Source organism: Megalobrama amblycephala, linkage group LG7, assembly GCF_018812025.1.
Source record: "Megalobrama amblycephala isolate DHTTF-2021 linkage group LG7, ASM1881202v1, whole genome shotgun sequence".
Lineage (NCBI taxonomy): Eukaryota > Metazoa > Chordata > Actinopteri > Cypriniformes > Xenocyprididae > Megalobrama > Megalobrama amblycephala.
Window position 1 is genome coordinate 608,453 of NC_063050.1, and position 16,950 is coordinate 625,402.

The 16,950-nt window shown below is 37.9% G+C and overlaps 1 protein-coding gene across 1 annotated transcript; it reads right to left on the reverse strand.

Moving 5' to 3' along the window:
- Nucleotides 1-6,182: 6,182 nt before the first annotated feature.
- On the reverse strand, nt 6,183-9,009 carry LOC125271503 (NLR family CARD domain-containing protein 3-like). The gene is made up of 3 exons (XM_048195542.1): nt 8,754-9,009; nt 8,320-8,364; nt 6,183-8,077 (listed from the first exon to the last, which is right to left on the reverse strand). Exons 1-3 carry the CDS (start codon nt 9,007-9,009, stop codon nt 6,183-6,185), a joined length of 2,196 nt encoding a protein of 731 aa, XP_048051499.1.
- Between the last annotated feature and the right edge of the window lie 7,941 nt (nt 9,010-16,950).

The following is a 16,950-nucleotide window of genomic DNA, read 5'->3' on the forward strand; positions in this document are numbered from 1 at the left end:
AGGGCTTTGTATGTGTGTGTGTGTCTGTGGGTGTGTGCGTGTATTTTCTTTTTATGACCGTTTGGAATTCGGCCCTGTCTCCTCGAAACCCGATCCGTGGTGTTCGCATCTCCTTTGAAGTCACAGAGGAGAGTTTTGGTACTTATCGAAATAGTCATAAAAAGAGTCTCGTGATCCATTAGTGTCTGCCGGGCCGGATGAGATGTAAGATTTACAAACCGAAGTTCCGTGAATTGGGACTTAAACACAGTTTATGGTGGGACCTGCTCATCTTTGAGACTGTGCAGACCCTACAACATTTTAAACAAAGCGCCCTTTCCCCTATCTCGAACTTGTCAAGTGTTGCAGAGCAAGCACTGTTAGGTTGGGTGAGTGCCTTTTATACACACAAGATAATGTAAAAATTATACATTGATATATAAATGGAACACAATCGGTTTGTTGTTTTTGTTTGTTTTTCTTTAACATTTTTATTTTATTTCTTTGTCTTTAAGGAACATTGGATGGCAGTAAAGATTCTGTACAGTTATTGTTCTAATAATACGGAGCCATAATGTTACATATCTTGGTCAATTCTTTCGAGCTGCTTTTCAGCTTAACCACAGTTTGCAACATCAGCAGTTATTGAAATGAACTGAATCAACACAGATCTGCTGATATAAATAAATAGGCCTAAATAAATAGCAAAAAACAAGATTGGGTTTGTACGGTTCATTTGAACTATAATTTAATAATTTATGTTATGGTGTTATAGAGGTACAATGTACAGATGCCTATATGTTTTGCATAAAGTAAGAATATTTAATAAAGAATCTTAAACTTCCAATGTTAAACATGTTCTCGTCATTTTGCTCTAACTGCAGTCAAAATACAAATAGGCCTATAAAATATTCATATGCATTGTGTAGCCCATTGTGAAGAGTCAGATTAGGCGCAAACTATAGCGGAAACTTTTTATCTTAATAGCCTAGCACTTGTTGAATAACAAAATGTTGATTATTGGGATAGCAACGTTTTTTTTTTTGTTCGTAATTGTGTAGCTTATGGCATGACATTTCTTTTTGTAATGTTTATGAGCGTGTTAATGGATAAAATATATTGTTAGACCAACACATCTTATCAATTAATTAAGTAATAAAGACATGTATTTAAGAAATTTAATAAAAACAGAAAGACGTAGGCCTATATTGCTTCAGCCTTATTCAAAGGCCGCGGAAACATGGTTTCATTTCCATTCCACACCCGACGTTCATGGTTTTCTTCCTAATTAAATATATGCAATTGGTTGATGAAACATTGATTGAAATTAAGATACAATTTCTACAAAACGAAATTCATTTTAAAGAAAGATTTACTATAAAACAAAACTTAATGAAGTGGTCGAACTCATGTCTGACCCGCTGCATTTGTCTCCCAACATTGCGCATCCGTCATGCTATTCCCTTTTCATAATGAACATATGGTGACATCTTTAAAAAAATATATATTAGGCTATAGCCCAATATTTAAATATAAATATGAAACTAAATTGGTTACATTGTTATCCCTCTGGTCGACGAAAGCGCCGGCGCGTTCTGATGGATTTTCTCCTCATGACAGAAACAACTTAAAACAGGCCTTCCGTCATTTTTGGCGATAGCCTACTGATTAGTGCAAGACTACAAATGGTCTACTTTTATTTGTGTACGCTCACGATAACAACAAAACCTTGTGCTTTGGTAAAATAAAATAAATAAAAACAGGGTGCGCTTTCAGCTGTCTCTCTGCGAGAATCTGAAACGTCTCAAAAATGAACTTAAACTCAGCGAATAATTGTACCTAAAAAAGAAATATCTCAATTCGATAATAAATTCGTAGGTCTGTGTTAAATAAGAGGTGATCTATCCGCTGGAATGTGTTGTTTCTGAATTTGATATTTGATATTTTAAGGAATAGAATACACTCCTGCATTTAAATGCGGCTGCAGGAGTTGTAGTTTTTTTTTTTTATGACGTTTTATTAATCCGTCCATTCTTTTTAGTTTCAATGATTTAGCTAAATCGCCTTAATAATGGGAGCGAAATTATTCAGTGACTCACGTTTTACTAAAATAAAGGGTTATAATTCATGAAACACGCAACAATTTATTAATTAGTGTCCAAACAGAAAGGCTATATTTTTCCTGAGTAGTTATCTGTCAAATAAAGGACAGGTAACGAATAACAAAGAAGCCTATGTGCGTGTCAAAATTCCATGCTGTTTTATTAAAGGAGTTTAAAATATAAATAAAAAATGTATTTGTGATAAATATAGGCCTAATATGTGAGAAAATTTACATTTTGCATAAAGATAATGTGCTTTGATGCATTTGTTGGATAACATGTGGTTAAAGCGCTGCTCAGTGGTCAAAAGCTGCAAATGCACTTTGCGACGCCGCACGCGCGGCGGTAGAAACACCGTTTTGGATGGCCACCTACTGTATATTGTGATTATTTATTGTAATATGTTATTCATCTGTTTATTGCAGACCACACGCAAAGAAATAGTCAAGTCAAGTCAAGTCAAATTTATTTATATAGCGCTTTTTACAATTTGTAATTGTTTCAAAGCAGCTTTACATATTAGGAGCACAGAAAAAAGAGAAATGGTTAAAAATAAGCTGTACAAGCAAGCGTGGTAATATGTAACATATACAAGATGGTGCTACATTAAGCCAATGTCGGCTGACTCCCAGGGGTGGAAAAAAAACCCTAGGAGAAAAACCCAGCATGCTAGCACTGGGAAAAAAGTCCTAGGAGGGAAAAAACCCCTTGGAAGATATATATAATATATGTAAATGGATATGGAGATCAAAATCTGAATTATACATTTTTATTATAGAGATTAAAAATAGATTATATATAAATATATGTAAGCGGATACGGAGATTTAAAAATCTGATACAAAGTAAAGATGAAAATTCTGAATCCTGTGATGTGTTTTTACTGACACTCTGGAGCGAGCACAATTTCCTGATCAGCACATAGCTGCAAACTCCTTTACAACGGGGCTAAAGGCACACCTTAAGAAAATGTATGCTTTTTTTTTTAAAAAGATGTAATATAAGTCTAAGGTGTCCCCTGAATGTGTCTGTGAAGTTTCAGCTCAAAATACCCCATAGATTTTTTAAATTAATTTTTTTAACTGTTTATTTTGGGGCATCATTATAAATGAGCCGATTCAGGGTGTGTGGCCCTTTAAATGCTGACGCTCCCCACCCACAGAGCTTGCGCTTGCCTTAAACAACATAAAACAGCTAATATAACCCTCAAAATGGATCTTTACTGCATGTTCGTCATGCAGCATGTCTAATCGCGTAAGTACAGTATTTATTTGGATGTTTACATTGATTCTGAATGAATTTGAGGCTATGCTCAGTGGCTAACGGCTAATGCTACACTGTTGGAGAGATTTATAAAGAATGAAGTTGTGTTTATGAATTATACAGACTGCAAGTGTTTAAAAATGAAAATAGCGACGGCTCTTGTCTCTGTGAATACATTAAGAAACGATGGTAACTTTAACCACATTTAACAGTACATTAGCAACATCCTAACGAAACATTTAGAAAGACAATTTATAAATATCACTAAAAATATCATGATATCATGGATCATGTCAGTTATTATTGCTCCATCTGCCATTCTTCGCTATTGTTCTTGCTTGCTTACCTAGTCTGATGATTCAGCTGTGCACAGATCCAGACGTTAATACTGGCTGCCCTTGTGTAATGCCTTGAACATGAGCTGGCATATGCAAATATTGGGGGCGTACATATTAATGATCCCGACTGTTACATAACAGTCGGTGTTATGTTGAGATTCGCCTGTTCTTCGGAGGTCTTTTAAACAAATGAGATTTATATAAGAAGGAGGAAACAATGGGGTTTGAGACTCACTGTATGTCATTTCCATGTACTGAACTCTTGTTATTCAACTATGCCAAGATAAATTCAATTTTTGAATCTAGGGCACCTTTAATAATGACTAGGTTAATACTTGTTCAAAAGAATAACTTTAAGTTGTACAATTTTGTTCAATAAATATACTTTCATTAAAATAGGCCTATGTAATATCTTTTTATACATAAAATATAAAAATAGATTTTAAAAATACAGGAACAAAATTATTTTAAAAAGTAAAGATTCTGAAAGCATTGAAAGAGATCCCTTAATGAAGATCCCTGAAAATATAAGTATTAATTTAATTTAATGGATTCTTATTTGCTACTTAAATCAACAACATTTTAAAAAACATCAACATGATCTAACATCAAAAACATGTTAGATCGAACTACCTAAGAATCAATGTTGCTGCTCATGTTCGCATCAAGGATCAGACAAATTTGCACGTGCATTTTGAAAGCGGACATTTAGGAAAGTGCTGCGGTAAGTTTTTGTCAACGGGCGGTGCACATATGCATGCGCCGAACGCGTCTTTCGGCGCTCATGGGCAAAGGAGTTTCTCTGAAAGGCTCGCGCGAGACTGAACGGAACGCAGGAAAAAGTATACCCGGGCCTTAACCGCTCTAAATTGTAATGGACTGGAGCTCACGTTCATATCGGGAACACGGGAGCACCGCGATGCGACCGCAAAAGGCACTTTCACTTTCACGATCAAAGTGCACGCCACTGATAAGCACTGTAAATTAAGTATTACAGTATACACATACCAATGAAACGCACAGATCTCCTCTCGTGCGTCCTCCACTGGATGAGGCAATATCACTTTCGTTTCTATTTCAGATATCTCTTTAGATGCCATCAATGCTTTTGCCTTTCAAGATGTAATTACCGAAATCAAAACAGTCCATAAACTATAAATCCTCACGAAAACTTCAGTCAAGCCAGCTCGCGCGTCAACCTGAGAGATCAGCCTCCTTACCTTAAAGTGTCAAATTTCTCTGTTTCTGAATGGACGGTTTGGCTTGATTGACAAACGCTAACGTTCGGGCATGATTTATATAGCATCGACCTGTCCTAAAACGTTAGCATGCTTTGATCGATGGTTTGGAGATCGCGTGTTTTTCCGTTCGCAAGCGCATTTCCTGTTCACATCCGCGACAAAACAGCTGATTATTTAGGAACGGATCGCTTATAGAAACGTGAAAATGGTCTCAGTTGAAAGAAAATATCCTAAGCTAAAAGATGATATAGTGTGACTGATTGAAGCAGCCCTTATCAAAAGTGCGGGGGTCGATTTCTGTCTTTTCAAAACTGCAGGGGTCCTGACCCCCCTGTCCCCCGTGCCAACGGCGCCCCTGGGTGCAACACAACTCGATTTATAATAAAACCCAGATCAACAAATCCTTGATTAGTGTTAAACTTTGCTTATTTTAATTCTTATTGGTGCAAATAACCACCCTATGTTTTTCACGTTAACTTTTTAAAAAATTGTCCCGCTGTTTTTAGTGATTGAAATCACTGCAGGTGCTGTATATGGATCACTAGTGCGCAAAACTTGAATATTGTTTACATATTTTTGTTTTTAAGATGGAAAATTGGCAGGCTTGTGCTGCAGATGGCTGTTTTGCCAGTCACGTGACTGAAAACTATCAATAGTAAATCACACTTACAAGTTGTTTCAAATAAAGCAGGCACTGTCCCATCTTTATAATAACTTATTTTTCTCAGGCAAACTTTAGCATACAACCTTTTACGAGGTTATTTAACAAATGTATGTAATGAAAAGGTGATACAAAATGTAATAACTTGGAAAATGTTATTTAAGACATACTTTTAAAGGGCCTTAATTTTCTCTAAATTGATTTATCAACTTTTAATACTTTTTAAGGGTCTTAATTGTCTAAATAATTTAGAAAATTTCTTAATTTCCTAAATTGATTTATCAACTTTTAATACATTTTAAGATACCGCAGACACCTTGGTGATAGGTTATGTGATGCTGTCTGTGAACATTCAAGCTTTCTGGAAAAAAATATAAATGTCATGTATGCTGGAATTAATGTGACAATATATGTGATAATAACTTTTAAATGTATGTCTGTAAACTTACTGTTTAGTAATTCATGCTGTAAATGCTGATTTTACACCTCAACAATCAGTAAAACATGATACTTCACATTGCCTCTTATGGTTAAATTAATTTTCAGACTAAAAAAACTTTGATTAAACAGCTTCAACAAGTTCCTTACATGGCTCTTTTTTAGCATCTCACAGCTGGCAGGAGATTCCTGTGGCATCCAGGATCATTACTGTACCTCCTCAGGTCGAACTCATCCAGCACCTCCTCTGACATCAGCAGTACGTAAGCCATCAGTGAGCACATGGAAGACGAGAGGGGTCTTTCTGGAGATGATCTGAAACATCTTTGGATATCTTTATATAATGAATTGTCGTTGAGCTCCAGTAAGCAGTAGAACAGGTTGACTGAAATTTCAGGTGAGATGTCCTGGTTTTGTAACAGTTCTTTAATGTGTTTGGTTATTTCTGTGACGCTGTCTTTGCAGTCTTCAGTGTGTGGGAACAGGCCTCTGAGCAGTTTCTGATTGAATTCCAGTGAAATGCCCAGCAGAAACCGTAAAAATAGGTCTAAATGTCCTTTCTGACTTTGCATTGCTTTCCAAACAGCCTTCTTTAGTAAATCATGTAAAGCAATATTTTTGTCTGGCTTTTTGATGACAGACACACTCTTGATGGTTTTGTGCAGCTTTGCAGACCATAAAAACCCCGCACGTTTAGGTCTGACATCCCTTTGTGTTTCTTCACAGGAACTCTGCAGCTCGTTTTGTGTTTCTTCAGTGAAAAACTGCAGCTCGTCCATGTTCTTGTCCAGGTAGCAGAGGAACACATACACTGCAGTGAGGAACTCTTGAACACCCAAATGCACGAAGCAGAAGACCTTCATCTCATGAAGTACAGATTCTTGCTGAAAGATCTCAGTGAGCATTCCTGTGGACTCAAAGTCTTCTTCACTCACATCAATACCACATGCTCTCAGATCTTCCTCATAGAACACAATGTTCTCCTTCTTCAGCTGTTCAAACGCTAGCTTAGCTAACTTCAGAATCATTGTTTTATTGGATTCTAAGAGCTTGGACTGTGTTCTTTCTGTTTTTCTGTCATGCTTCTGGTTCTTCATGTTCATCTGTATCAGCAGGAAGTGGATGTACATTTCAGTGAGTGTCGAGACGATGTTCTCCGCACTGTTCCCAATGGGAATGTCCTGAAGAACAGTGGCTGTGATCCAACAGAACACGGGAATGTGACACATGATGTAGAGACTACGAGATTTCTTAATGTGTGAGATCATTCTGGAGGCCTGAGCCTCATCTGTGATTCTCTTCTGGAAATACTTATCCTTCTGCGGGTCGGTGAATCCTCGTACCTCTGTGAACAACCCTACATATTTACGAGGGATCTGATTGGCTGCTGCAGGTCGTGATGTCACCCAGACATGAGCTGATGGAAGCAGAGTCCCATTGACCAGACTTGTGAACAGTTCATCTACAGATGATCGCTCTTCAACACACGTCACCATTCCACTGTCAAAATCCAAAGTCAGTCGACTCTCATCCAGTCCATCAAAGATAAACGCAAGATTACGTTTATATATCTCGCATATCTGTGATGTTTCCAGGTGCTCCAGTTCAGGATTAAACATCTGTAGAAACTCATGCAGACTGATCTTTCTGTCTTTAATGCAGTTAATCTTTCGGAATGGAAGCAGGAAAACACAGTCTATATCCTGATTGTCTTTTCCTTCTGCCCAGTCCAGAATGAACTTGTGCACTGAGACTGTTTTTCCAATGCCAGCGATGCCTTTGGTCAGAACAATCTTTTTCTTCTTTTTGTTCAGTTTAAATACATCATTGCATTTGATTGGCCTGTCCTGTGATTTACGGGGTTTAATGGTGTCATCAATCGTCATAATCTCATGTTCTTGATTGACTTTTTTAAGATCCCCCTCTGTAATGAAGAGTTCATTGAAAACATCCTTGAGATGTGCTTTATTTTCATTCATACCCTCAAAAATGTGTTCTACTTTCCTCTTCATGTTCATTTTGTGAGTTTTCATGAATTCCTGCAGCCAGAAATCATCTGTTATGAAATAAACAGGAAAAGGTGTGAACAAAACAGTAGAAAATGAAACACAAAGGTTTTTCACCTTGGCATGATTATCATCAAAATCAAGTAGAGCAGACGTACAGTATTTAAATTCACAGCACTGAAAGCACTTCTGTTCTGTACTGGAGATCAATATACATCAAACATGCTAAAATCATTTCTGATCCCACTGTAAGGATCACATCCTTACTTTGGATGTTGTAAGGTTAACTCACCTTGTTTTCCTGTGTGTTTCTCAGCCAGCTCTGATGATTTTTCCACTGTGAAGAGAGAGAAAACAATGAGACTTTGTTCATCAAAGAATCCTGAAAAAGCACTGCATCATGTTTCAACACTTCACTATGCATTTATTAAATTATTGACTAAATCATCATATCAGAATGATTTCTGAAGGATCATGTGACACTGAAGACTGGAGTAATGATGCTGAAAATTCAGCTGTAAAACTTTTCCTGTGATGGCAATATAGGTTAAAGATATTAAGTAGAAAACAGATATTTTAAATGGTAATATTTCACATTACTTTAACTATTTTTTGGGTCAAATAAATGCAGGCTTGGTGAACATAAGACATTAGAACATCTTCTATCATGGCTGCCTCTGAATATACATTTCTGTGTATCTCATCCTCTATTCTTTCCTTTATTACCTTTAGTGTAGTTGTTCTGTAAATCTTCAGCCAGCTGTTTCTGGTTCATCTTCCTCAGGATGTCCACTGTGATCTTCACAGCTTCTTCTGCTCCAAAACGCTCCATCATTATATCCACTATATCAGTGACACCATCCTTCTCCAGTTCACCAGCTCTGATGCGTCCATCTTCTTTTAAGTAAATCTTAAATCTCTTCAGATCTCCTTGTTTCAGGTCATCTAGAGTATCATAAAGCAGCTTTTTTACAGATGCCATCGTCTTTCTTGGACTGCTGGAAAAAGAGAAAAGGTCTTCAAATAGCTGCACTTTTATAGCAGGGATTCCTGCAGAATGTATAAATAACTTCAGACAATGACATGACACTGATCAGATCAAATATTATGAAATCTTGTTTTAACTTTTAAAGTCTAAAGCTAAATCTCCAGGTTGTTCTTCAGTTTATGATTCTGTGATTATTTCTGTTTGTTCTGACAGATTCAGCTGATGCTGCTGATGATTGATTCGACTCAAGAAGTAGTTTCACATTTTGTCATAATCCTCTTAGAAGACTTGTCTTTTACATTTCAGACCAGACTGGAATAAAAAGAATAATGTCACACGTGTTTTCGCTGAGTTTAGGAATACAACGTCCAATCAGAGGAGTTGTGATTAGTCACCGCACAAATGCTGTTGTCATGAGGATTGTACGATCACTGACTGAATTCTGAATCTCACTCACGCGAATTCTCATTTATCATCATAAACAACAAAATGCAGAAAAGATGCTAGCAAGAGATTTATTTAGCAGTATAGACAGTTTCATAGCCAGGTTATATTGGTTTTTTTTGCAAAAGTGCATATAGCCTAACTCACATTAGACTGATGGACCAATTCAGTGATCTTTGATCGTTTCTTAATGTAATGGATATATTATGGGGTTAGATTCCTGCATAAAGTATTGCAGTCACGGATCAAAACATAATTAGCGTGAATCAAAAATGTAAAAACACTATAAAAATATATAACACAAACTTAATGCAAAATGATCAGAATGGCAAAGAACGTGGTCACGGATCAAAATATAATAAGTGTGGATCAAAGAATTAAAAGCACATGAATCAAAACTTCAAACACATTAAAAATTATAACTTGTGTTTATGCGTTCTTAAAAGTTGTTTTACTTGCTTTTATTACTCTTTTCTTTCTGCTCTCTTATATTTTCTGCTCATATTTTACTCGTTTGTGCGCTTGTGCTGTTTTTCTCTTTGCTCTTCTTTCCATGTTCCGCTCTTGCCTTTCCAAATGTTGCAGTTTGAGTTTCATGTAAATTAGGCCGGGCTTAAGCGCCACCATTGGTCCACTAGTTCTCGACTGACAGCTCCTCCTCTAGCCAATCAATTGAAGAGAGGGAGATGACATCACAGTGTGACTCATGGCTGCTGATGCTCACACTCATACAGGAGAAGATAAATGTCACAGCTGGCAATTTCCGAGCTGGGGTAAACTCTTTCTGTGGCAGGACATCATTATACTGTACCTGTAACTCGACCTGTCACTGATTTATAATGTTTACCTGGACAATCTTTTATTGTTAAATTCATCCTAACGACAACCTGTCACAGCTGTGCCTGTCTGACGATCCATCTCTGTTAAATTCACTGTACATGGAAGTACATGGATCACTGCATATCAAATCCACCTGGTTTCTGTAACACTATCGTAGTCGATAGGCTACATTCAGTCTTAGAATTATTTACCAGGTTACCTATGATTGTTTAACAACAATTAAGAAGTATATTAACATCATGAGAAATATTGATAACACCAAATAACATATATTATGAAAATAAAGATGAACAATCATAACAAGACTGCACATTAAAAAGAGTAACTCATGTATCTCAAAAAGAGGAATTATTTGTCCGTATTTTAGATAACTTTACAGCTTGAAATTCCCTGCAAAGTTTCAGATTAATCTGTTATCTTCTCCTGTATGAGTGTGAGCATCAGTACAGTAGCCATGAGTCACACTGAAGTGATTTCATCTCCCTGTCTTCCATTGATTGGCTAGAGGAGGAGCTGTCAATCTAGAACTAGTGGACCAATGGTGACGCTTAAACCCGCCCTAATTTACATGAAACTGGAGCATGAAAAGAGCAAAGATAAAAACAGCACAAGGTGTACAAAAGAGTAAAATATGAGCAGAAAATGTAAGAGAGCAGAAAGTACAGAGTAATAGAACAATAGATTTTGTCATGACATTGCAGCTTCACAGGCATGTTCAGGATTTTTAACAAGCGGCATTAAACAATATTAAATAAAACATAAATTCCATGTCAGATTCTGTTCCACCTTTGCAGTAGTTGATGGTTGAAAAAGAATCATTGGTAACAATCTGTTTAATTGTGATTGATTGATTAAAGTAACTGTTTAAATGTAGGTATTTGAACAACAATAATAAAGTAATTATAAAAACTGGCCCCTACAAAGGTAAAAAAATGTGTAAATGAAAAGGCCTATAATATATTATATATATATATATATATATATATATATGAAAATTATATATTAATTATATTATATGTAATATGCGTGCCACACCACAATAATTTCAATTTACAATTTTTCTTTATGCACATGACAAAAACCTGAACATCATGAACAAGCTTTATTTCTAAAATGAAACTAAAAAAGAAAGGTGGTTTAGCGGGCATTATGTCTTGCAAACAAAACCGAGACATCGAATGGGCCAAAGATGGATCTAAAAACGCACATGCAATAATAATAGACTATATAATATCAGAAGCAAATAACTGACCGTAAAATGTGATATTTGAGAGTCTCCGAAATGGCGTCTTTTCATCCATAAAGTTTAAACTCGATCTAAAGTGTAAGGAGGAGACAGTCGTAACACCTGTTCTGCCAGCTTCTGTGTGTCAGAACTCACCTGACCAGGTTGCGTGACAATCCTGAGGCGGATTCACTGACGAGTTTCTACACACTGATTGTGTGTGTGTGTCAGAAATAGTGCAGAAGAATGCGGAAAAAAGAAATATAGAAGTGTGTCAGAAATACACTACCCTCACACAACTGTCATGATCACCTGTGAGTGCCCATGATCACCACCAGAGGGCACTCCATCCTAGACTGTTTTGGACTTCATTACCCATAACTCTCTGCCCAGTCTATCAGCCATGATCGTTTGCAGCTGTTTGTCATTAGCATCATCAATGCTCCAAGGCACAGAGTTTGAGGATCCAGATGCAGTGTTGTTTTATTGAAGGGTCATCCACAATCGTAATCAATAACAGCCAAGAGTCTAAAACCAGTAAACAAGGCATTGGCAAATGGAGAAATCCACACAACAGGCTGAAGTAACAAGACTAGACACAAGGGAACAGAATAAAGTGGCTCAGAAACGCAAAGATAACAACTGCAAGATCTAACAATGAGTAAGTGAGAGAATCTGGCTTTTATGGACAGAGATGATGCTATTGACCAACAGCTGCAAACAATCATGGCTGATAGACCGGGCAGGGAGTTATGGGTAATGGAGTCCAAAACAGTGACAACAGTCTAGGATGTCTTGGACTAAAACCTAAACTAAACTTAAATCTTGGCCTGTTTTTGTTTTCTTATTACCAATACCTTACCTTGACATTTTGTGTTAGACTTAATATTTTTTATCATGCACAAAATTTGAATCTAGAAAATAATATATTTGCATGTCAATTAACTGATAATGTATTGACTTCAGTACCGTTTACACAAATTTAAAATTTAACTAAATGATAATAAAACCCCCAGATTCAGTGATCACATTTACCACCATAAACTTTAATTTAACCCTTAAAATGTGAGAAAAATCCAGAATTCGCTGAATACTGAACCAGAATTCATACTTTAGTGATTATCAAAAAATAGATCATTTCAACCAAACCAACATAAATACTTCATTTAAGTTTCAGCGTTTCACTGAAACTGTTTCAAACCCTCATGAAGTCCAGCTGTGCTGCTGAGAATCAGAGGAACATCTTCATCGATCGCTCATGTCTGTAATGAATCATTATTAATCACCAGAACATGAACTGTGAGCTGGACGTGTTCTGGAGAGGTTCTACCTGATCGGGTCCATCATCAGGAAGCCTCACACTTCCCTTCCTGTGTGTCTCTGTCTCTCAGAGCGCTCAGCAGCACTTTGAGGAGAGCGTTCTCCTTCAGCAGTTCTTCAGACTGACCACCAGAGGTGAGCCACCTCACGAAGATCAACTGAGACTTCAATTGGCTCATGAAGATCAGCTGTGACTTGACTTGGCTCAGGGAAATCAAATGTGGCTGCAATTTTGTGAGTGCTTTCTAATGCGACAGCCGTTACATGAAGAGACGAAGTGTTTTATTCCTCCGCGACACCCACAGTAAATGGAGAGCCAACAGTCAATAATGCACATTCCAGAAAGCAACTAAGTGATGAAAGCGGTCCCTCTTGTCTAAGTTTGTTCTAAAGAGGTTGGTTAACGCCATTACAAAAAAAGTCTATCAGCACACAGTCGGGCAGATCTGAATAATACACAATGTCTAAATATTCCATGATATATTCCTCCAACTATCGTGTGCCCTGCTTGAGCCATAATAGCAATTGTGAAATGTTCCTACCGGGCCAGTGTTCTCCAGAAAAGCTGCTGGATCCATGTTTTGGCGAGGTCTTCTGTGACGTGGCGGGACTCCGGGTAGGATCTACTTGCAAGCTTTTATTAAACACTGTTCGTAGTCAGACAGGCAATGGTAGAACAACAGCAGACAGGTATGGCAGAGAGCAGGCAGAATCGTGGTCGGAGAACAGGCAATAGGTCAGGGCGGGCAGATAACAATCACAAGTCCAAAACAGAGCAAATAGTCCAAGGTAGTCCAAGAGCAGATTTGTATATTTTGAGATGATCAAGAAAAGCTAAATAATGTACAGTAAGACCGGTTTTTCTGTAGAGACGCTCAACCCGTCTACCAGTAGCTTTGAGAATACGGAGCTCAGGGGTATACCAAGGAGAAGAATGTGTGGAAGGGACAGTTCTGGTCTTAATAGGAGCATGATGCTGTAAGATTTCAGAAATTATGGAGTGATAGTTAGATAATATCATGGAGGGAGAAGAAATATCAAAGACATCTGAGAGGTTCGAAGAAACAATAGAGGTACAGAATGATGCCGTATCAATAGCTTTCAGATTGCGGTATGAAATAACAGTTTTAAGACATTTCTTACGCATAGGCAGACTTAAGCTAAAATCAAGAAGTTTGTGATCAGAGATACCAGTGCCAGAAGAAGAGATGGAACAGATATCAACCCTTGATGTACATATATCAGATCAAGGATATGACAACGAGTATGGGTAGGAAAATGAACATGCTGAGTCAGATTAAAACATTCAAAAACAGACATTAAAGGTCCCGTTCTTCGTGATCCCATGTTTCAAACTTTAGTTAGTGTGTAATGTTGTTGTTAGAGTATAAATAAAATCTGTAAAATTTTAAAGCTCAAAGTTCAATGCCAAGCGAGATATTTTATTTAACAGAAGTCGCCTACATCGAACGGCCAGTTTGGACTACATCCCTCTACTTCCTTCTTTAATGACGTCACTAAAACAGTTTTTTGACTAACCTCCGCCCACAGGAATACACAAGAGTTGCGTTTGTAGAGTGTGTTTGTCGCCATCTCGTCGAAACGCTGTTATTTTCATCCCGCAGTCCAATCACCGGGTCTGATTCCGGCTCAAATTGATAGGGTAAAATTAAAGACATGTTTACAATAACACTGAGCGCGTGCATCTCCACGTTATGGTAAGAGGCGTGACCTTTCCGGGCAAGGTGCGCTAAGCTGCTGTCGAATCACAACACAGGAACCGCTGGCACAATCAGAACTCATTACGTATTTCTGAAGGAGGGACTTCATAGAACAAGGAATAGAAACAGCGGTATACAGATAAGTAAACTATGTGAAAAATACTGTGTTTTTTACACGCGAAACATGAACAGATGTTATATTGCACACTATAAACACAATCAAAGCTTCAAAAAACCACGAAAAACAGGACCTTTAATTGATTAGTATTAGAGCAAACAGTATCGACATGAATATTGAAGTCACCAAGCAGGAGAATGGGAAATGACAATGAACAGGCAAGGCTTAACAGTTCACTGAGTTCAGAAAAAAAGTTGGACAGGGCTTTAGGAGGACAATGGAGCAAGATAATTATAAGAGAGTCAGCCTTTAATACCATATATTCAAATGAATTGGTATCATGAAAATGAAGTTGTGTGAGATGGAGATTGTCCCGGTAAATGACAGCGAGACCACCCATTTACCATGCAGACTGGACAGATATTTATATCCTTCAGATGCGAGAAGATTCAGCTGCAGAAAATGATCCGGAACTTGCCAAGTTTCAGTGAGAAGAAAAATGTCAAGCTTATTGTCAGTGGTAATTTCATTGAGATAAGGGGCTTTGTCCGATATAGATCGACAGTTCAGAAGCGCAAAGTGACGATGCAGGGAATTCAAGTTAGCGGTACGTTTCTGGACATCAGTGAGATAAATTAAAGTGCGATGTATAGTATTGCCGGCGGGTGATTGTCTGGGCATGGACAACAATCTATGATTAGTCCAGATGCATGGAAGAGTATCAGGCTTAGAGCAAAAGGTACTCCTGAGGACACACCGTGAGCGGTGTATGTATCGAGGGCGCCGGAGAATCCCTAGACTCCAGCACCATTCATACGTCACAGAATCGAGACGCGGGTGGCAGTTCAAGGCCCTTAGCTGCGATGATAAATATCCAATATCCATTATGGAAGTGAGATAAAAAATGAGTCAGATAAGAGAGGAAAAAAGAAACTTTAACCCACTTTAAAAGAGCACTTTAAGTATATTCTAGAAATGTACTTTTTTCACCTGGGAAGGCATGTTAGTACATTACTGAGCAAATGCAAGCCGATCACAGGCGAAAACCACGTTAGCCTAAAGACCACGTCAGACTAAATAGGAGACAACACACCCAGAAATGAACAGCATCTTCAAGATCAAGCTTTGTTGTAGTTGAGACTCTAAAGTTAGGCACCATTACAGATTATCATTTTAATAAAATAGATTAAAACCTACCCTAAAAAACACTGACTGGAATAAAACTGTTTGTGAGGTAATTCACATGCAGAATCTCATCAATGTAAATTCAGACAGACATGAAGTGAAACGCATAGAAACATTTTAGAACCCAAAACTGAAGCAAAGCTTAAATGAGGCTTTTGGTAGAATTTAATACAACTTGTATTTGTCATGAGCCAGGTTTGATTCTCTCTTTTTTCCTCTGCCTTCATTGCCTATTGGACTCAGCTGTTTGTCATTACTATTGGCATTCGCGCTGATTGCTGTTACACCTGTTGCTCTTCTTCCCTGATTTTCTTGACTATTTCTCCCTGCTGTTCGCCACGCTTCTTTGTCAGATGATTGTAACCTGTTATTGGCGTCGTCTCTCTGCTAACTGCAAGATACCCTTGACCTCTGTTTGTGTGTCCATCTCAGTCATAGTCCCGGTCACAGCAGCCGTCTTGAGATCAGCCCATCTGAGCCCTCGGTTCCTCCAGCTGCCGGCCGTTGTGTTCTCCTCCTTCTACCTGAGGCGCTCCAGATCTGAGACTGTGCTACAGAGCTCTGCATGCTCTTGCCAGAATGGTAATTCAAAGTGCTTTACATAAAGAAGAATCAAATACGTAATAATAAAAATGGAACACATAAGAAATAGAAATAACAGTAAAAACAGGGAATCCGCTATCTGGATGGAAGAGTTAGGAAGTTTCAGGGAGTTTTTTGTTGTCCGTCAGAGCGGATCTAAACAGATCTTCCTCACACATCAGGACCGCTGTCTAGCTCTACCTGTTTAGGCACTTCATACTGATACACAAAGTTTCAATCTCTCCTTTTGCAGAGACACCTCAAACTGCGCCACACAGCCCAAATCCCCCTTCCAGAGATATCTTAACTATGCAACGCAGTTCAAATTTCCCCCTTTGGAAAGTGTCCTGACTGTAATCCAGAGATATTTTAACTATGCACCACAGCTCAAATTTCCCCTTTGGAAAGTGCCCCAACCATGTGTTAATCACATTGCCAAGTGATCGCAATTCTCCTTAGAAACCCCTTCCACGTACCACAGAGTCAGATGGCCCAACCAT